Consider the following 22,209-nt stretch of genomic DNA (forward strand, 5'->3'; position numbering starts at 1 on the left):
TATGATGGCAACTTACACTCATATTGGTTATTGATTAGTGATCTTGTTGATCATGTGATCACTAATCTCCTTCTGAACAAACCAACTTCAACACTGCTCTTTTTTAAATATTCTCCCATACATGAAACAGTGAGTTTATATAAATAAATGAATAAGCAGCAACCTAAATTAATATTTGTAATTCCTAAAATGGCCTCCAATGTCCTTAATAATGCACAATTGCCTATTGGTCAAATCTGTCTTCTAAATGCAGTGCAGTGAATAAATATGAGGATCTGTCCTCCTTCTTCAATTATTTTTGATTAGCAAAAGGTGCCAGAAGTAGAACTATTGAAGCATAATACCGTATACACCATCATGCACGGCTAACACTTTTTCATCTCTTTTTTTTCACGATGCAGCAATAAGGTAAAAAAACAGACAGTTCTATTATTGTTGAAGGATTACATCATTGGTTGCATTAAATTTAAGCTGGGCAAAATCCCGTTATTGGCTGGTATTACTTTATTGGCTGTTATAACAGTATTGGTTGCCTCTGACCCCTGAGGGTTTGAGACCATTGAGTTTTGAGGCAATTCAGTGATGGCCAGTAAGTGGGCCTCTAGACACAGGAATAAACCCGACATGGGAAACCAGCCGTATTCTATCCTTAAGTTTTGCATAGTTTCTATGAAGGTAACAAAGAATACTGGGTACAAATTAGACCATCAACATATTCCTTAATGGTCCCTTTTTTAACCAGTTTGACTCATTGCACTGGAAAAACGATAGATAAATAAGTCAAATTTCTTATATTTAGTGTATTTACCCTTAATTTGAGTAGGTAAATGAGTTTGCCAATGGAATTAATATTACTCTTAAAATAAGATAATTAGATAAAATGCACTTGAAATAAGACGATGCAATTGTGTTTTCCTAATTTAAGTGTAATGTTCTTTCCCCATTGGCAAGATGCCTATTTTACCCCTTCAACCCAAGAACAAATGCACTCAACTTAAATAAAATAACGACTTATCTAGATCTAGATTTTTTCCAGTGTGTAAGATAATCCAGGGCATATTTCCACCAATTAAAGCAATTCTTTGTTTATTGTGCCATTAAATATTTTATATATGAACCATGAGTTGGGTGCTAACAGGACAAGGAAACAAACACACAATTTTTATCTCCGCCAAGGACCTTTGTTTTCATTGGCATTGGTTCGTCTGTCTGTCTGTTTTTGAAAAACCTTGAAAAGTTATGGACAGATTTTACTGATATTTTCAGAAAAGGTGCATACTGTGACTCACAAAACCAATTATTTTATTTTGGTGATGATTTGTTTCAGGAATAGTTTGAAAGATTCTGTGAATACAGGTATTAACTTAGAGTGGAGGTCACAATATGTTAGGGGTTATGAGCTACTTGGTGGAGGTCTGCACTCTAATAATGATTTTTCTTAGTTGTTAATTTGATCCTTTGAAAAAAAATGTATTTCATTAGGATAAAACACTATATTAAACAATTATAACAGTCTAAGATTTTATTGTCCCTCTCTCTTTGTATAAGCATGAATGTTTCTGTGCTTTCAGAGTTCACGTTTGTTTGAAAACAATCCCCACAGACTTTAAATCATCTGATTCCCAACAATAAATCAGCTGACATATCTACCTATATCTACATCTAGCGACTTAGTGTCCAAAACTTTTAAGAATATATATTTAAATTCCCTCATTATTAAAGATTAAGTATATCTCTGCAATAGGATACGATACAGATATTTATCTCATGGAAACTTAAAAAACTTCACACTAGCCCTCTGAGATCCCTGTGAAATCCTACATAACTTCACTCTTATCAATACAGTAAAAAAGTAAAAAAAAAAAAAAATGCATTGAAAAGATTCAAAGTTTTTGACTCTTTTTCAATATTTAAATGCTTTTAGGTATTATTCTTAAAATCACAGTACATGTTTCACATCTGTATTGGTACATGTGCTAAATATGTTTGTTAACAACATTATTCACATAAGAATAGCTCCTCTGTACATTACTCTATGTAAGAGCAAAACAGACAGATGCATTAGTACAAGAGAAAAACAACAACAATCAAGCAGCGAGACAGTCTATAAAAACAAACTATCAAAAAAAAAACAACTAAGTTTTTAACCATAAAATCTAATGTTACTGCCCCTTTGATAGATTTGGACATTGTAAGAAAATACACTTTTTTTTTATGATGCTTTTTTTTTTTTTGTATAATGTCAATCAAATACTGATGTGAAGTGATTATCACGCGTTAACTACCTAATGGACCTGTTATACAAATGGTGAGTTTTTTTCAAGGAATGTCTAAAATCATTTTTGACTTAAGAAACTGCAAAAACCCATTGGGAAAGTTTACATCTAAATTAATTGGAATTGTTTGTTTTTTTTTCGTTGATTGTTACTGAGGGATACTCTTTTCATGGTTGATCTCAAGGAGGCATAGCAGCACCAGAAAAGAAAGAAATTTCAAAATTCAGTTGTAACAAAAAGAAAGAACACTTAAAAAATAAATAAATAGTGAATAATTAAAGGTCAGATCTTCAGAGGATGGTGATGGTTCAGTTCCTTAAGTTGAAGTGATTAGTTAAGGTTGAAAACACCATCTGGCTTTGACTGTTGGCTTTCAATTTAAAGTCTCGTCACATTCACTAGAACAGGGGTCGGCAACCTGAACATCTAGAGCCGCATTCGGCTCTTTAATGCCTCCCTTGTGGCTCCGTGGAGGTTTTTGAAAAATTCTAAGCCCACGTAGTCTTTTTTTATAGTGGCTAATAGGCTTAGAGCCTGTGTTGTCATATGAGGCTGTTGTATAACTTCCATTTCTTGCAGCTCCAGACAGATTTGTTTTTATTTTTTTGGTTCAATAAGGCTCTTTGAACAGTTTGGGTTGCTGACCCCTGGTCTAGAAGGAACCATTGAGTACTGTATTTGTCACCAGAGGCATTCTCCAACATAACAAATTCCAAGTTTCTCCTCTATTAATTTCATAAGTCAGTATTTTTGCAGAAATTAATGTACACTGAAATCAACTTTTCACAAAATACTGTTGAGCCAAGGCTGAGATGTTTTTATGCTGTCCTTCTGCTACCTAAGATTGGCAGAGGACAACCTGCTACTGTGCTCAGGGTTCAGCATTGCACTGGCTGGAGGGTTTAGGGTTTGTTTTTTTGTCAGCAGTAAAGTGGTAGCACTAGCCATCATGCTTAGAAGAACTGGAGCAGCAAGGAAAAAGAGGCTGTGGCTGCATCATGTAACCCTGGAAAAATGATCTAGAAATAAGTAAAAATGTCTTAAATTAGGTGTTTACTCTTAATTTGAGTTGGTAAATGAGACAGTTTGCCAATGGAATGAGTATTTTTACCCTTAAAATAAGATAATTAGATAAAATGCACGTGAAATAAGACAATGCAATTGTGTTTTCTTATCTTAAATGAAAATTGTCTTGTTCCATTGGCAAAATGCCTCTTTTACCTCCTCAATCCAAGAACTTAAAAAAAAAAAAAATGACTTATCGAGATTTCAATTTTTTTCCAGTCCTTCAATTTCCTTCCTAATCTTTCTGATTTCAGGCTGCACATGAAAACTGACCTAAAAATAAGTAAAATTTCTTAAATTAAGCGTATTTACCATTAATTAAACTTTCCCCCTCAATTCAAGAAAAAAATACAATTATTTTAAGAAAAAATAACTTACTTAGACTTCAAGTTTTTGCAGTGTGCATTCACTTGGCCGCTCGGGGGCTGCAGTCAAATTTGAATTTGACCATGCTGGGCAAGAAGACTCACACAACAGTGGGATTCACATGTGCTTTGTTCAGCGCAGCAATAAAATGTCATTAGAAATAAAACCAGATCAAACACTGCATTCAGTGTGAACACCCATTTGCTTTTCAAAGAAACTTAGGGGGCTAGTCATAGAATGATTTACAGGTGGAGGTGGGGATTTCGAGCAGTGTTCTATTATAACCGATACTGACGCCTCTTTCCCACTAAAAGTTGCAGGTTAACACAGGTTTTTCAAACATGGGTCGACCCACTAACAATCGGAATTTGGCTCCCTTCCCATTGGCGAAAAAAGCTGGGTTTAACCCCTCGCTGGCAAGCTGCATGGCTTCTGTGCTTTAGGGTTTTGCTTCTTATCTGTCTGAATCCCTCTCACCAGTGCTGCGACATGTTTATCGAATGTAAACAGAGTTATTTGGGCTTGTTAGATGTATGTTGATGTTCGTACGTTGCGATTAATGGTGTCATGTAAATTAGCGAGTCAACCTGGTTCTGGTTTCCCACAGCATGCCGATCAGAGCGAGGTGATTTTAATGTGGGTCGCTTGCTAAGTTGTTTGACCTGGGTAGACACGAGTCAGTGAGCTGTTCCCACTGCTACTAAAAGAAGATGTTCCCTGGTTTAAAGAAGTTTTTCTGCCAGTGGGTGAGGGGTATGAAACTGTCACAGCGGTGGTTATATTAAGTGGTTTATGGGTAAAAGTTCTAGTCATTGTGAAGCAGGGCTTATCTTAATGGAAATATCATTACTTTTTTTTCTTTTACAAATGATTACAGTTGGGGTTAGAGTCTTTACTATATCAAACCTCCGATTAATATAATTCCTGGGGTCCATGTCTTGGTAGAAAACAAGGTGTTTCTCCAGCCCTAAAGTTGACTGCTTCTACTGAAACCAATATATTAATTTTTCTCAGTCCCACTAGTTTTGATTTTTACCTATAAACCAACTGGGTTTAGAACTGGCTCTCCTCCAGGATCTCCTCCATGGTCTCCCCTTGGGTCATCTCTCCATCGCTACTGGAGAGACTCTTCCTGGTGAGAAAGTCAAGCCCTGGTGATTCGAAGCCCTCGAGTCCATGGCCTCTAATCTGTCCCCGTCCAAGAGGGCCAACTCCTCCTTGCACAGCCACCTGAAGGAGATGTGGGCGAGCCTTCAAAGTGGTGTTTCTGCCGTAAGAATCAAACTGTCGAGAGCGCTTTCTGTGCTGCCGTCGAGTACATTTCCAAAGGTTCTTGAGATTTGTGCCACGAAAACAGGTGTGGACCTTGAAGTGATTCGTGAACAAAAACAGTTGCCAGCGCTTTTTCAGCTCAGCTTGGACCTACAGGGTAAGAAAAAACAAACATGATTTCTTTATTATTCTCCCTATGTAAAGAACAATAAAAAAAAATCCTTATCCTTATCTATAAATTGTACAAATAAGCAACAGTTCTGAAATCGCTCTAAAATTGGTAGGTCCTTGCAAAGTTTCAACGATGAACTGAAAGATTTTTTTGTGTACTGGAACTTTTTGAAGTCATGTTGCATACATGTTGTTGGACAGATTACATTATTGCAGAGAAAAATAACAGAAAATACGTGGATTATTTTATATGGCTCTATTAAACTAAAAGCTCTAATGCTTTGACAAACTGATTTTATTTAGAATTGAAACTTTCTGCTTTTATAAAAAACAAGGGATACACTGCAAAAACAATCTAGAAATGAGCAAAAATGTCTTATATTAAGTGTATTTACCATTCATTTGAGTAGGTAAATGAGATGATCTTCCAATGGAATTAGTATTCTTAGTCCTAAAATAAGATAATTAGATAAAATGCACTTAAAATAAGACAATGCAATTGTATTTTCATATTTTAAATATAAATCATCTTGTTCCATTTGCAAAATGTATCTTTTACCTTCTCAATTTAAGAACAAATGCACTTATTTTAAGAAAGGAATTGACTTATCTAGATTTAGATTTTTTCCAGTGTACAAGCAGTACTCGAGTTGAGGGGGGATGGCATCCCCCTTCTTAAAGAAATCTTAAAAATCACCCCCCTTCTTAAATGAACATCCCCCCATAACATCCCCTGTGACATTTTATTACTGAATGTGTAAAATTTCCACTATATATTAACAGTAATGGCAATTATATTGCCAATTCAAGATGTTGTGGGCTTACGAGTAGCCTGAGCAATATAAATAAAATCAAAGAAGTGGCCTACCATGACTATGAAGCTGATCCAGTGGGAAATGTGTCCTCTGCATTTTCCCTAACTATGTAGGGGCAGTGATAGCCATGCAAGTCCAGGGACAACGGAAAGTTGCCTTGGTCTAGGTCAATGACAGGTGTACCTGACATGGAACAACCATATCATGCATATTGCTTTAGGTTAATAGACTACATTAATTAGTGTCAGGACTCCTGTTTTTCTGTTTGTGTTTCTGTGTTTGTCTCCCTTCCACCAGCAGGAGGCGCCTGGTTCTGGTCCGCCTCCTCACACACCGGCTGATGGTTTCCTCGTTTAACGGAGTTTTCTTAAGCTGCTGACTGCCACTACCTTGACGCCAGAGTGTTTGCCAGTTTAGGGTACTCTAGCCAAGCTGAGTTTTTTCTGAGTCAAGCTGAGTTTTTTTCAACCTGAGTTTAACTTTGTTTTTGGTCTTTGCCTCTTGGCAGGAAGTCATCCTGCAAACTGGATTTCGCTGACCTTCTCTCCCTGGAAGGATCATCTGAGCTTCAAACTGAGCTGGGGTTCAAACAGGAGGTTTGGATCCTTTTTCCCCAAGAGATCGTTTGAGCTTCTCATTGAGAAAGGGATTATTCTCCATTACGACCCGTTCAAGTACCGCAGGAAATCTGAGTGACAGTCAGTTTCTCCGTTCACCAACAATCAACCGCATTCTGGGTAAACCCTGTTCCGCCCTCCACCGAATCAGACAAACACTGGAACTACGGCACACAGACAGGAGTCAAGGATTCAACTACTTCTCTGGAAACGTGAGTCGGCAACCAAATCCTCTTCTCCAAGTTTATGAGTCAATTTCCCCACTGAGCCTGAACTAACCGCTGTGTCTTCCCCTCACTTTTCAGTTCCGGTTGAGCAGTGTTCAGAGCAACACTTCACCCTCTGTTTAACTTCTTCAATAAAACCTGTTAAACCTTTTCCCTGGTCTCTCTGAATTGGTTTCTCTGCATGTGGGTCCGAGCTTTAGATAAGATCATGACAATTAGTCTATGTATGCTTTAAAAAAAAAAACAGAAAAATTCTACGATCCCCCTTGTTTTTCTTTACAACTAGACTACTGGATACGAGGCAAAGCAAAGTCTAAAAAAAGCTCCAATACATTTTTTCATCATGCTTTTTGAACAGTTTCCTCTAACATTACATAAATCAAACAGGAATTATGTCCAAATCCTCCCCAGGTCGCTGCAGCACACTGCCCCTTGGCTATCTGTGGGCCTCTACAATATTACTTAGTGGACAAGAAAGAAAAAAATAGGTGCTAAAAAAGATTGTTTGTTGCAGGATGTAGGAACTAAAATGCACCACAGATTACTGTGATTTATCTTGCACTCATCTAAGCGCACAATTTTCTAAGCTCACAACCTCTTTCAGCTTCTTGTGTTTATGATCTATAAGAACAGACATGAAAAACATCTTATGCTGTATTTCCTTATATTTATTTGTTACCACCTTGATACTGTGACATTTTAGCTTAAGCTTAAAACCGTGAAACTGTTATTCTAGAATCACATCTTTGCAAAATTTTTATTTTAAAATCTAATATCAATTAATGTAAATGTATTTAATGAATATGTAAAAAAAAAATACTCTTTTCATATTTAGGAATGAAAAGGAATGACTTTTTCTCAAATAGTTCAGCTTGGCATCATGGTTCTGCCGAATACATGTACTGTTTCCCTCAACTCAACTATTCCTACTTTTTATACTAATGTAGAACAACAACCCAAAAAGGACAATACCTCTCCATTAGCAAAACAGTAAAGCACAGCAACCAGGAAGCCCTGAAAATGCAAAGAGAACATTTTAGAGCTTTTTGTGAACATACACAAATGAGCAACATGTGCATTATGATTTTTATTATTATGTTACCTGGAAGGAACTTAGGGTTAGGTTGATAAAGTTGCGTGCATAGCGACTATTACCCTCCACACATTCATCTATTAGTACATGGAAGACAACTTCATGGAGTCCCAGCAGGGGAATCAGCACCAACGTTGCTCTGGCTAAACTGAAGGGTATAAATACAAGATCCAGGGAATTAGATTTGTTATAATATAACTATTCCTAATAATAAAACAGAAGAAACTTCATAAATTCATACTGGTTCAGACGAAAGGAGAATAAAGATAGAAAGGAATTTCTGAAGTGCATCGAGGGATTCATCACTCAGTGACGTTAATGTCTCCAGCTTATGTGTGGGATGTTTGAAGTTGGGATTTGGAATTAACATTGTGAGAGCAAATCAAAAGGAGGAACCTACAAACATTTTGACTAAATGTCCGTGTAACACTGGGTATAGAGGATGGAGTACCTGTATCTGTAGTCGGTAAATTTCACCTGATCGGCTTTCAGCTTGGACAACAACAGCTTCAGAATTTTGATGAATATAATGAAAATTACCTGCAAAATACATTAATGGTATATTTAAATGTATTGCACTTGGACTATCTTTTTTAAGATGACAAATAACAGTAAACTTTGCATGTAAAAATGCATTTAGTTTAAAATAGTATCGTATCTCTGTGTGAATACAGCTGCATAACTGTATCATCACAATACCAGTGAACATGAAATGCAACATTGAATCAGATAGAAACGTTGTAGATTTCAGTTTGTACACACAATACAAACATATAATAATTGTTATAAATCTGGATAGCATGCTGAAAAAGTGCCTGAGAAACATTCTTACCAGAACTGATAAAGTAATCGGGCCTTTCATTATCCACCAGAACCACCTGTTCACGATTGACCAGCACCTTAACAGAAAAATACATGTGGAGTAAGCATGTTTAATAGTGTAATGAGAAATTTAAATCGATGCATTTAATTAAGAAACTCACCCTTTGTTTTCATATACAATTTTAACGACTGTCCACGGAGTCACGAACAGGACTGGAGTTCCTGGAAAGTGACAGATGCAAGAGTTGCTGTTTTCCAAGAGTACATTGGTATTTTAAACCTGTATCCCACAAATTAAAATTATTTTCAAAAACATAACCAGAATAAACATTAAAAAGATAGCTCGGTCCTCTTTGATAAGTCAGTCAAAAGACTTTTCGCTGCATTTAAACCTCAGAACAGTGGACGTCAGATTCGACCCTATTTTAAGCTTCAATTAGCTTAAAAACATAAAATTGAAAAAATGGTATACCATGTCCGTTTATTATGTCTCTATAGTAGCAGATAGAAAATATTTACAGCTTCTACTTTTGTTGCAGATGAGTCACTCAACCTGCATTTGTGTTGCTATAATTACCGTTGCCGACACTGTAACGTGAATCAATTCACCCAATTGGCTACAACTTCTCAACCAAATGTGGGTTCATTAAAAGGAGAGGAAACCTCTGAATGTTGTTATAATAAAGCATCATTTAATTCATTTTGTATTGATTATCAGGGTGTAAATAATATCAAGAAGACTCCTTTGATATGAAATCTGTGCACGTAAAATTAGGGATAGGTGCCAGATTCCACCTAATTCCATCAGTATCCATTTATGTAAAATCAAATAGTACCATGTCTCTGTATCTAAACCCATCATGGAGACACTGAGGGAGAGGAAGAATTGACGAAAACAGCATTGCATGGACACAATGACGTCTTAGCCACTTTTACAGTCTACATTAAAAGCATGACTCATAAAAAGTGCTCTGAAGTATGGATCCACTTTTCTAAATGCAATGCAGATTACACTTTTTACTGCTATATTTAAAGCAAGCCTATATCTGAGGGTGGACCTATTTAACCACACATTTTTTTGTCTCAAAGCTTAAAGGTGGCAGCCTAATATCTATGGCTACAACTCCTGCTTTCAGAACTGTTACCTGTCCTGCATTTTTGGAGATGAAATTTTCAAAACATTTGGTGATGTCAGTGTCAACAGTGACACTGCCTGTAAGGCAGGTGTATCATAATTTAGAGTTTAAGATGAGGTTAAAGTTTTGAGATTTTATTATTAAACAAATCAAATGTATTGACTCACAAATACACACAATGGTACAGAAAATCGGTATCATTAAGTTCCAGTAAAAATCCCTCTCTAAGCATATCGGTTTAAATGTGAAAGGTTTCCATACCTACCGACAGTGCTGCAAAAATTTCAACAACATGCAGTTGATGGGGATTTTTCAACAAGAAGGCTAATGACACCTAAATAGATTATAATAGTACAAACACACTATAGATGCACATTTTTAAAGCCCCAGCATACCCAAGATTTAATCTGCCGTGTCCTTCCCATTAACAAAACCTGCGTAGAAAATAATAGAATAATCCTATTTTGTCCCACAGTGGGGAAATTGTGGTGTATCAGCATTAGGTATGAAAGCATGGAGGATTTACCCCATCCCAGCAGCAGGTATTTCTTCAGCAGGCATCTCTTGGTCAGCACAGCCGTGAAGAGCAGTGTGTGAAGAAAAATGGCCTCCACCAAGAGCCAGAAGAAATTACATGCCACGAAGTACTCCATGCAAACTTTGGAGAATTTGCACAGTAGTCCTATCTGTTGAGGAATAAGATCATGCTGAAGCTGTACACATTGGACACAGGTAAACACGTGGACAAAATTGTTGGTACTCCTTTTTTAATGAAAAAAAGAAACAACAACGGAATGGTCACAGAAATAATTAGAATTTTACAAAAGCAATAATAAAAATAATTAACAATTCCATGAAAATCACCCAGTGAAATTCAGACATTGCCGTTTTATCTTGATTCAAGAATGAGTTTAAGAAATCTACTCTTGAAAAAGACCTGGAATAAAAATAATGGTATTTCTACAAATGACAAAAAGGACATGTTCAATTAAGGTGTGTCCACTACTTAGCATCAAAGGTTTCTATCTTGCAATCAGTCAGTGGGTCTGTATATATGACTGGAGGTAGTTACTGTGCTGTTTGGTGACATGGTGTGTATCACACTCAACATGGACCAGAGGAAATGAAGGAAAGAATTGTCGCAGAAGAATTAGAAGAAAATTGCAGACAAGCAGAATGTGAGACCATCTCCAATCAGTTTGGTGTTCCTGTTACCAAACTGATTGTTGATATTTAAGATCCATAGGACTGTAACAAACTCCTAGGACATGGATGCAGGAGGGAAATGGATGAAAAATCAAAGAGACGACTAGTCCCTGAAAAAAAAAAAAAATACAAAAAAAAAAAAAAAAAAACACCTCTAGGAATTTAAGGTGGACCCCAACAAACATTAGTATCAGATCACAGCATCCATTTTTGTTTTAGCCAAAATGGACTAAATGGGAAATGACTAAGTAGGACACTATTGTTTAAAACAAATCATAAAAAAGCCAGACAGGTATTTGCCAAATTAAACATTGACAAGATACAAAGCTTCTGGGAGAATCTCCTATGGATAAATTAGAGAATATCTGTTTATTTGGTGTAATTTTTTGCCAATATGTTTAATTTATCTTTAGCATAATGAAACATATCATGAAAAGAACACTGTCCCTATTGTGAAGTTTATAGTAGGCTCTGTTATATTATGGGGCTGCTTTGCTTCATCTAACATAGGGTGTCTTGTACAGGGTAAATCTTGAGACTACAAATGATTCTAGAGATAAATGTGCTGCCCATTTTCAGAAAACCTGCTTTCAGTCATGGGTCATGAGTCTCGCAACAGGATAATGACCAGAAAACACACAGCTAAACACTCCAAGAGACAACTGGAGCAGTTTGCTCAAGAAGGTGAGAACCAAAATACCTACTGAGAGGTGCAGCAGGTATTTAGCAGTTCTCACTGAACATTATAGGAATCGTTTGAAGGCTGTTATTGCCTCATAAGGTTTTACGACAAAAAATGGGGGTACCAGAGTTTTTTTTCCCAGGCCTTCAATTCATAAATACTTTATGAATCACAAAGGGAAATAAAATGTTGCTATAGGCTATAAGGATCTTCTGTACCAGTCTGTCTTGTACCGCATCTGGAGAAGCATTTTACTGGAGACACTTGGTTGTTTAAATATCTTCTAAAGAAGATGTTCACCATTGTACATAATATTAATAATTTTATGATAAATTTTTCTTTGTGAACTAATCCCCAGAAGTTTCAGAGGAGTTCCATCGAACAGAGCCGGCCTTCTTTATTCACTTGTTGAGTTTTTTTAGGTCATTTGCTCTGGTGCTGTTACCCTGGCAGATCATAGAGGAAGAGATCGCACTCTTCACAAAAGACAAAAGCATCTTGTTGCCAACGCCTAAGGAACTATGCTCACTTAGAAAGTACAATCTGCTCTGTCCCTTTTTGTAGACGCCTTCACAGTTGTGTTTCCAATCTAGTTTATTGTCAAGATGAGCACCAAGGTATGCACCACCTCTACTTCTTCTCCCATCATGTCAACAGGATTAAATTTGTTCCTATTTATGAATGTTTCCACACCATGTCACAAAGTAGTTCACTAGCTCTCTTTACTTGGCTTCTTGTCCATCTTTGATGCACCCAATGACTGGAAAGTCATCTGAGTATTTCTGTAGGTTACAGGACTCTGGTACTGGAAGTTAGAGGTGTACAGTGTAAAAATGAAAGGTGAGAGTAAAACCCCCTCTAAACAAATATGGTCTATTTGTCAGGTAGTCTTTAATCCAAGCGATTGTTGATGTTTCTACCTTAGCCTTCCGAGGTTTCTCACATAGAAAGTCAGGCTGAATTGCAATAAATGCACTGGAGAACTTAAAGAACATGATGCTCCCAGTACTGTCTGCTTTGTCTAAATGGGGTTTGCTGAAGCAGGTTTATGACAGCATCTTTATTTCCAACTTAATGATGAAAAGTAAACTGCAGGAGGTCCTGATAGCTGCTTGTTTGTTTGCTGAGGTGAACCAACAGGAGGTTTCTTATGAACTTTTATGATGTGGGATGTCAGGGCGACAGGCCTATAGTTAATGGGGACACTTGGCTGAGTCGTCTTTGCTACTGGAACAAGGCAGAAGGTCTTCCACATCACTGGAACTGTATCCTGTCTCAGACTAAGGTTGCAGAGGTGCTGTAGAATCCCACAGGCCTTCAGGACTCTGGGGCTGACACCATCTTTACCTGGTGACTGATTACAATTCAGTTTCTCTAGGCTCCTCTTCATTTGACTTTTAGAGACAGATGGTGATAGGCGGAGGGCACAGCACGATCTTCTGATTTGGCTGATAACGAACTCATAGAAACAGTGGTGTCAACGAAAGAGGAGGGTATTATGTCCATGTGACTGTGGGCAAGAGACATTGTGACCTAATTAAGGGAGTGGCTGGGGCATAGACTTTGAATCCTGAGGTTGTGAGTTAGATCCCCCACTGCCACTTGGGTCCCTGAGCAAGACTCTTATCCCTTCACTGCTCCCTGGGCGCTGCGCAATGGCAGCCCACTGCTCCCCAAAGGGATGGGTTAAATGCAGAGAAATCATTTCGTTGCTCTGTACTTGTGACAGTGGAATGACAATAAGGCTGAATTCTATTCTAATTTCCTAAGAGGAGGTCTTATTTGAGACATGCAGGAGTCCTTGAAATTTCTATAAAACACGTCCGGATTTGTTTTTCTCTAATAGAGCAGCTGACAAACTTTTGGAACATTGGCAGTTTAGCAGAGAGCGAGACAATGCATTTGTCTGTTGTCTCTGTAGCTCAGCAACAATGAAACTGATTACTTCACATGCACTGTCGGCAACAGCAGAAGGTAGAATGTAACCAGAACACTGGTAAACTCTCTGGGCAAATAATATGGTCAGAAACCAAATGCCAACAGTTCAATATCTTGGCTGGAGTGAGAAGTCTTCAAAGTAACATGGCCTGGATGACACCATCTGTTATTGACAAACACTGACACACCCCCTTTCAATTCTCTTTTGAGTCTTCTTTAAACCTCTGTCTGCTCTTATGATCAGAAAGCCTAGCAGAGAGAGACGCTGGAGTCAGAGATATGATCCTGCAGCCACGTTTTAGTAAAACATATAATATGGCATTAACCAACTAATGGCTGGGTTCTTGTTTCCTAATGATTTCATGTTACCCATGATGATTGATGGAAGAGATGGCTCAATTTTCTTGTTCCTCCAGAGTCCCTTCTCCTGCTTTGCATCCCTGGTGCCACCTTTTCAACTCATCTGGTATTAGAGGATGTAATCGATGTGTTATCTCAGCTTTAAAGGTGTTAATTAGCTGCTCTCGGCTGTAAAACTTGCTATGGTTGCTGTTCGTATGCACTGAAACAAGTATCCAAAAAGGGGAAAAAAAATCCTCCCGGTTTTGCAGCATTCAACACCAAAAGCAAAAAACATCAGAAATGGGAAATTCTGATCCACAAACAAAGAAACTAAAGGTCTCATAAAAAAGATTATCAGAGTCAAGCCTGCAGAACTCCAACGCACAGCCACCTTCAGCAGCACAATTGTAGAAAAAAAATCTTTCTTATTTTGGTTTCTTATTATTTAATATTTATTTATTATTACTCCAGTCAGATTTGGACTATTTCTGTGACCATTGTAGGTTTTTCTTTCATTTAATTAGGGGTACCAACAATTTTGTCCATATATAAATGTACATAAAAAAGGCATAGTACAGCTGAGCTATAGAAGTTCCATCCATGGTCGTCATCCGGTGAATTGGAATACATGAGCTGGAAGATAATTTCCTTTGAAATGATGGCCGCAGCTCTCAGGATGAATGACACAAAAAGGTTCATGTGAATGTAGTTTCTGGTGCAATGGAGCTTCCTGGTAAGAAGATACAGGAAGAGTGAGGATACATTAATTGGTGCTTCCTGCACAACACTAACAGCATTATCAATGCAAGGGCGCTGCTCATTTGGTAGAAGGAAATTAAAGTAATGGAGGTACAGGTAGGACATCTTTGTGGTTTCATAATGCTGTTAGTGATAGTTAATTGCCTCCATAGTCTCATTAATCACTTCTTACAGAGAACCAGCTGCCTTTCCACCCAACTCTATATACATTTAAGGCAAGTCAATGGCCTATTCAGCATGGCTCTGCTGGAGCAAAGATGAAAATTACAACTTAAATACATTGGCGCACTTACTGAAAAAGGTTAATTCCATTATACTTTAATATAAGTTTGGCTGGAAGATAGCTGGGTGTCTAAAAGTTATCCCCAGTACTTTCTTCCTCACATTTAGTGTTGAGCTGCAGAAAGTCTTGTTAAATTTCTAACTTCTTGTCTAATGAGAACTGACCTTAGCATGCCCATGAGCAGAGTGGCCAGAGAGAGGGAGACTAGTGACAACGAATAACCAATGACAGAGATGAGCCTGAGGGCAGAGTCGCGAGGTATTTGATCCTCCTGAAAACAAAAAGAGATTTAATTAAAAATAAAATAACTCTAGCATCATTTTAATACATTTGAATTATAATTCATAAAGACAAATCAAACTTTAAAAATCCATCCACCATGTCTTTGAAGTATTGGTGTTCCAAACATTCAGAATGGTCTCTCCAGGGATCTGTGGAGTTCTCCAACTGCCTCCAGCTCCCATTCTCTAAGCATTCCCGATGTGCTCTCCTGTTACCACCTGATGCAACAAGATACATTTAGATTTAGAATATAGTAGCAGTAAGCATAATCTTTTCAAGTGTATTAACTTTGAGCTATTTTCATGATAGAGATGTGAGGATGTTTGGATCATTTATGTTTAATCTTAAAGTCGTAGGGAAGCGGATGTTCCAACCGTTGAATTTCCAAATTCTTCCGAGTGTTACATGAGTGAATAAAATGAATGTGATTGGTCGATTATAAAGGGAGTGGGATTGTTTGCAAGCACGTTTGGTTGTGGCCAGTTTGTCGGAAGCATCTTGTGAACCAGTTAGCAACTAGTAGGTTCCCAATGGGAAATTCCGTTGGGATCAAGTAGCACTAAATTGGTGACTTAGAAACGACACTGTCAAGAAACACTATGGACAGAGGAAAAATGCAAGAGGAGAGTTTTGTGTCCGAGGTCATGGATGAGTCTCCTCCGCATACATTTTTTATTTAGAGGAGGAAATCGGGGAAGGAGATGTCGTGGAAGAGGACGCCAGGGCGGCAGAAGCTTGGTTTGGTGTAGAAGGCCTACAGCCGTACATGTTTGAGCCCTTGCCTCGCAACGCTGCCAGTTCTGTTAGCTCTACGCCTGCTGAAGACACAGACGTGCATCCCCGTGAAGACTGGGATGGAACTCACTGGTAAAGGAAATGATTCATATTTCTTGTTTCAACCGTTTCGTATATTAGCTGCGACATATAAATCAAGATGCTATGACCAGAAAAATTTGATTGACAGATGACCTTTGATATATGATTGGCCGAATATAGGTGTTTAGGCTGACGTATAACTAACTGGCCTGCATAAATAACTGATTTTAAGATAGGATGTTTTTTTTTTATAGAAATTTTCTAAAATTTGGGACAATATGGTCTGATAAAGAGTACATTTATATTCAAGCCAAAATGATTTGATATTTAAATATGATTTCCCTACTACTTATTTCTTAAGTTGCTCCTTTCTGTTGAGAAAGATAACTGCTCTCCCTGCCATTTTACTGAAACCTTCCCAGCTTTACATTATCTTGTTTCTAGCAATGTTGGTTTATGACAGCTAAAATAAATGGTGACATAGGGACCTAAAGGATATAAGTGCTGGGAGAATTCCATAAGAGGGAAACTGGTAGGAACTAAAAATAGCATCTATTTCTTTCCTTTGGTTCAAAACTTAAATGGCCATTCCTTTGTTTTTTTAGCTGCATTTAATCAGTTGAATTTCTATTACACAAAGCATTAAAGAAAATCATAGTAATATACTAAAAAATCTAGAACTAAAGATTGCTTGGTTCTTTTGCTTGGCTCCACACTGCAAGGTTAAAAAAATTGGATTTTATGGGTTTACAAAATCATCTGACAAAAAATGGTTTTAAAAATCAAGTTAAAAAGAACACATCTCATATGTATATTTATGTTTATGAATAGATAAATACTTTTTTAAAACTAAATATTATTGGCTCTAATTCTACTAACTTTACAAAGTGTGCATGGGGTTGCACATTTCTAAGTATAATGACCCCATAACAGTTTATACTACACTCAAGTAACAGTGTGTAAAATACTTTATCAAAAAGTGGAATATATATATATATATATATATATATATATATATATATATATATATAAATATATATATATATATACATATACATATCTACATACAAAACCTGGAAACAGAGTGCAGATCTTGGTTCTTCAGTGTTAACATTTAAATGTAATAAATTGTAGGTGTTTGAAACCCTGAGCATGAGCCGATCCAATGCAAACATCACTCCAAAAATATAAAATATTCATAGTTTCAAACATCCATTGACTGAGACTAGCTTCTGCGATGATAAATGTCAACACTCATTCCAAATTAATCAACGGTTGAAGTAAGCATGGAAACAACAGTCTAATAAAGGTGTCTTTATACGTGATATTCAGTATTAGTGACAACAATACCCTCTGTGATCCATGGTAGGAAGGGAGGACAGGGGACAGAGACATTCCCTGGAGATGAATGGGGCCAGCACACAAACTTATCAAAAGTTCCTTTACAGTAGTTTCCTAAAACAGAACAGGAACATGATGTTTACGTAGTTCGTACTCATATAAATCAGTCTGACTGCTGGTTGATAGGGGCTCACCATTTGCTGGGAATGGAGTAGAAGCCAGGGTTCTGTTACAGTTCTCCTTGTACTCCGTGCGTTTGGAAATTATACTTTCCAGCAAGGAGCCTGTCGCCTTCCACACAGAGACGAAGAAAAGAAAATTCAACAATTTTTAAAACTATGAAACTGAATAGGAGGATATCTAGATTAAAGATATATACAGTCCTATTCTAATATATATTATATATATATATATATATATATATATATATATATACACATTTAAAATTTTTTTTTGTTTTTTTAGCAAAAACCTACAAACAACATTGACAGAAAAACGGAGTTAGTAGAAACCCTGGAAAATGTGAAAATGTAAAAGAATCAAGGGTTTAGATTCCAAAATGCTCAAATATCTAGATTAAATAAACTAGATCAGGGTGCCCTACCTTTGGGGCCACTTCCTACATTTAGTCTGCTGAGTTGACAGAGTTTTCGCCAGCGTAAACAGAGCACCCGTATATTTTAAGTGCAAATTATCTGGTCGCTCTTTCGACATCATTTACGTAAAATACTTATCAGCTGCGCAAATATAAATATAAGGTATCCTATTTATATTTTCTGGTATGCCAAAAAATATGACTGCCTGGTTTAGCTTGAATGTGTTTCTCATTCATATGGAGTAAAGTGCAAAGTGTATATGCAGTGCTGTATAAGTATAATATTTATTTCTTTTTAGTTTAAATCGCTTTTTAGTTTTAACAGAGATGTCTTTTCTTTTTTTATGAGAACCAACCATCTCCTGGTCACAGCCGCAAGAGAGCAAGCCAAAGTTAATATAATAAAATGCAAAAACAAAAAACTTCCTCCTTAGCTCTACAAAATAATTGGACAGTTTGTCGTTACTGTACTCTCTTGAAAAGCAAGAGTCACACAATTGCTGCTTAGGGTTCAAGGACTAGGACAGGTGCTGCTTGATCTCAGGACACTAGTGAAATTTTTATCAATCCAGATTTTCAGATTTTCATATTCCTTCTAAATATGATATGATAAATTGTATGAATGTATATAACAGTAATCCTGCTTGTGATAAATCTTCTCCATCACTGGTGTCCTATATCAAAATGTAAGATTATGTTTGCATAAAAGAAAAGCAGCAAGAAACATAAAGATCTTCTGAATAAAAACATAAATAGCTGATAATATTCTATAAATGGTGATAACATGGTGTTCTGATTTAAACAACTAGTGCTAAACTCAACTCAAACAGTTAAAGGCTTGATTTTTCTAATCAGAGACACAGGTGGCCTAAACTTTCCAGTAAAATACAATAATACTTACAGTATTTATTTTGAACCTTTAAATGACAAAATTTATGATTAACTAAAATTCAGTGCAAGAAAATACAACCAACTAAGATCACAAATGTCCGCACCCAAAAGCAATATGGAAGGATAAGTTGACCGAAGGCTTTGGGCTATATAAGAAAACTAAATAATATATTTTTGTAATCAAAGAAGTACAAACATATTATATGTATATTATTAGTCTGTATGAGGATAAAACAACATTTTCAGAACCACTCCATTAATTGTTGCTACCACTTAGGTTTTAAGAAAAAAAAAAGGTTCCTTTTCTGCTAAGCATGTAATGTAATGCAATATTTAATGTTTTGTTTTTTTTATCATTGATGTTGTCATTTTTTTGTGTGTGTGTGTGTTTTATATATCGGCACTGAAACTATTCCTTTAATTTATAACTTAAATGACTAATTTCTCTTATTCATATATCTTTCTAGTATCAAACCCATTTTTGAGGAATCACATCACTAAAATTCATCTTCTGAACCATCCTCTACATTAAAAATGATCGAAGGTGACAAAGGTCAAGCAGTAACTCTTAGATCTGTTATACAACTTTCTTTAAGCTACAAAGAAACTCAATGCTCCAGTTGATGTTAAAGGACACAGTTTTTTCTACCTTCTTCACAGAAAACACAGAATACACAACTTTTTTTGGCCTGTTATGTCTGTAAAGCTGCATATTGACATTAATAGGGAATGAATCCGGAATTTACTATATCAACATGACATGTTTGGTTGAATAGATGTAGAGGTTAAAATATATATAAATGATTACTAAATGGACAAAATATTAATTTCAGGGGAATTTTCCTCGATGATGTCTACTCTATTCTAAATATTTCCTGGTTAAATGTCATCATATTGTAAACCATAGAGGTGTAAAAATATTTCAACATAAATTATTTGCTATGTACTTATTTACAGTTTACATTAAACATTTACAAAAATAAATGCTTGACACCACTAGTTTCAAACTGATCATAATGTGCGCTTATGTTTGCACAACATTTCTGTTGTATTTCCTTAGTGTCTATAGACAGGTATTTTAGGATATGATGCTGCAGTTTCTGAATCGACCCACTTGGTGGGAGTGTTTGATCAGGATAGATTTTAGGGCAATATTTTATGCTTAAAGTAACAATCTAACCTGTTCAGACAATTTAACAAGCAATTTCTATTTTAGAGAAAAAGTAAAATTTTTCATACTACTTAATATATCTTTCTATTGTCTATGTCTATTTCTATGTAGCTTGACTTTTTTAAACTTCCCATGGTTACCACTTAGTGCTGATTTTCTGTTTCTTGAGAGATCAGTTCCACTGCAGCATCTAAACTTCAAACTTCGATGCTCATTCTGATTTCTATTCTGCACAAAAGTTCTCATAAGCCTAATGACAAAGAGCAATCTGATCCCTAACTCATCAAGAAGAGACATCTCCAGCAAAGGACCATTTAATTCATTTAAGTTCCATTGAAAATTCTATTCATCTTTCATGTCTTTCGTCAGTTCAGATACTTCACTGCTACTCTCAAAGACGATTAAGGTGCTCAACAGTGTATTTTAATGAGAGTTTTCATCTGAAAATCCTACCATATATGAATAAAAACACATTTAATAATAGGAGATAAAGAGAAATATTTGGGTATTTTATCTGACAATAATTAGCACCATACCTGCTTGCTGAAGACCATAAAAAGTAGAAGAAGGAGCTTGTTTTTCTTGTGCAGGGCTGAAAGCAGGTTTGGCATGGTGCTGGAAGTTCACATCGAAACAGCTGATTCCTGCTCTTCTCGCTGCACCCACACTTCATACCTCCTTTACGGACTCCTCAGGCCTCATTCTAGCTTCCGCTCTCCACTTCCTCTCAGCACAAGTCAGGTGTACTTTACTTAGGTTTTCGTTTGTATAAATCCTTTACAAATCAGGTGGGGTACTGGTTAAAGAATAATTGGTTCTTTAACCAGTGATTGGCTAAGTGTGATACTCACTTAACCTGAGTTCCACTTTGTTACAGAAGTCTTGAAATAGAAAAAAAATATATTTTTCATTTAAGGATTTGTCCAAAGATCCATTTAGTAAATCTTTGAAGGAAATCTGAAACCGCTTGGTTGCAAAGCAGGAGGCTTATCAGTAATGAAGACCTCATCTTTCCATGAGGAAGAGGCTGTGAAGGCTCTACTCCCTATAGACTCAGCTAGGCTGAGATCCTAACAGACAGATCGCCTCTCCCACCCCGTCATCCCCTAACCAATCAAGACAAGTTCCAGAGGGGAGCAGCCTGTATAACCGGACTTACTCTTATCCAGGAAAACTGGTCACACAGAAGCAAACAGTCCCTTTTAGAAGTACTAACCATTAGAAAATAATAAGAAACATGCACATGTCCCAGTAAAAAACACCTGTACTTTTTAGAGATGGTGAAGAGGCTGAGCTCTTCCCTCTGTTTAACTATCCCACTTAGTTAAGGGGCATCAAACAGCATCTCTGACACTAATGGGGATCTTAATGTAAACCAAGTGCACTAAAGCCAAACACAGGGGAGCTAATGGAGAAGCAAATAACCAGATGTGCCAGCAAGGGTTGGTATCATGCATGAAACCTCTCACAAATGATTTTCACTAGAAAGCTTAAATAATTAGGCACCAGTAAATACAAGATTGCTTTTTAAGAAATAAGATCTGCTTGGTTTTTATTTTTGGGTAAAAAAATAAATAAATAAGTAAAGCAACAAAAAAATAAAAATACAAAAAATCTGTTAAAATTTCAATCTCTAAGTCATCTTTTCATTTAAAAAGATAAAATAAACTTTGCTAATCTCACTAAAGAAGAACAATCAATATTGCATTTTTTTTAGCTGGGGAAAATTTTTAGAATGCCAGATCCAAAAAAAAAAAAAATGTCTCTCCCTCAGTCTGAAAAGTCATGTGACATGCTCTTGGATTCAGGATTTTTCTCAAACTTTGTGTTGCTTGATGACTGATTTTAGAAAAACTGTAGCAGTTATCAACATAACGTTTTCAGTTTGAAAGATGAAGGATTTATCTTTAAGCTGTGTTTCTAGGTGAATGTATGACCACATAGCAAAGGCTCAATAATAGTGGATTTTTATATTTTCTTTCTCCCCTCTCCCTCGTTCATTCATATGGGATTTTTATGCTTGGTTTTGTGTGAATTACATCA

The 22,209-nt window shown here is 36.5% G+C and overlaps 1 protein-coding gene across 1 annotated transcript; it reads right to left on the minus strand.

The window, feature by feature from the left end:
• Nucleotides 1–4,557: 4,557 nt before the first annotated feature.
• On the minus strand, nucleotides 4,558–20,962 carry LOC119796725 (glucagon-like peptide 2 receptor). Its single transcript, XM_038305401.1, has 14 exons — nucleotides 20,703–20,962; nucleotides 19,645–19,647; nucleotides 17,704–17,800; nucleotides 17,519–17,623; nucleotides 15,449–15,570; nucleotides 15,235–15,341; nucleotides 14,605–14,758; nucleotides 10,387–10,546; nucleotides 8,886–8,946; nucleotides 8,735–8,801; nucleotides 8,354–8,442; nucleotides 7,912–8,050; nucleotides 7,782–7,823; nucleotides 4,558–5,129 (listed from the first exon to the last, which is right to left on the minus strand). The coding sequence occupies exons 1-14, from the start codon at nucleotides 20,775–20,777 to the stop codon at nucleotides 4,761–4,763; spliced, it is 1,590 nt and encodes a 529-aa protein (XP_038161329.1). The 5' UTR covers nucleotides 20,778–20,962; the 3' UTR covers nucleotides 4,558–4,760.
• Nucleotides 20,963–22,209: the final 1,247 nt, after the last annotated feature.

The sequence above is a fragment of the Cyprinodon tularosa genome, unplaced genomic scaffold, assembly GCF_016077235.1.
Source record: "Cyprinodon tularosa strain WSP-4 unplaced genomic scaffold, ASM1607723v1 ctg558, whole genome shotgun sequence".
NCBI lineage: Eukaryota > Metazoa > Chordata > Actinopteri > Cyprinodontiformes > Cyprinodontidae > Cyprinodon > Cyprinodon tularosa.

Excerpts from the sequence above, each read along its gene's own strand:
- LOC119796725 (XM_038305401.1), bottom strand. The coding sequence starts at position 20,777 with ATGCCAAACCTGCTTTCAGCCCTGCACAAGAAAAACAAGCTCCTTCTT. Across the intron at positions 15,571-17,518 it reads CCTACCATGGATCACAGAGG|GTGGTAACAGGAGAGCACAT; the intron begins GTATTGTTGTCA and ends TTGTTGCATCAG. Across the intron at positions 7,824-7,911 it reads TAACCCTAAGTTCCTTCCAG|GGCTTCCTGGTTGCTGTGCT; the intron begins GTAACATAATAA and ends TTGCATTTTCAG.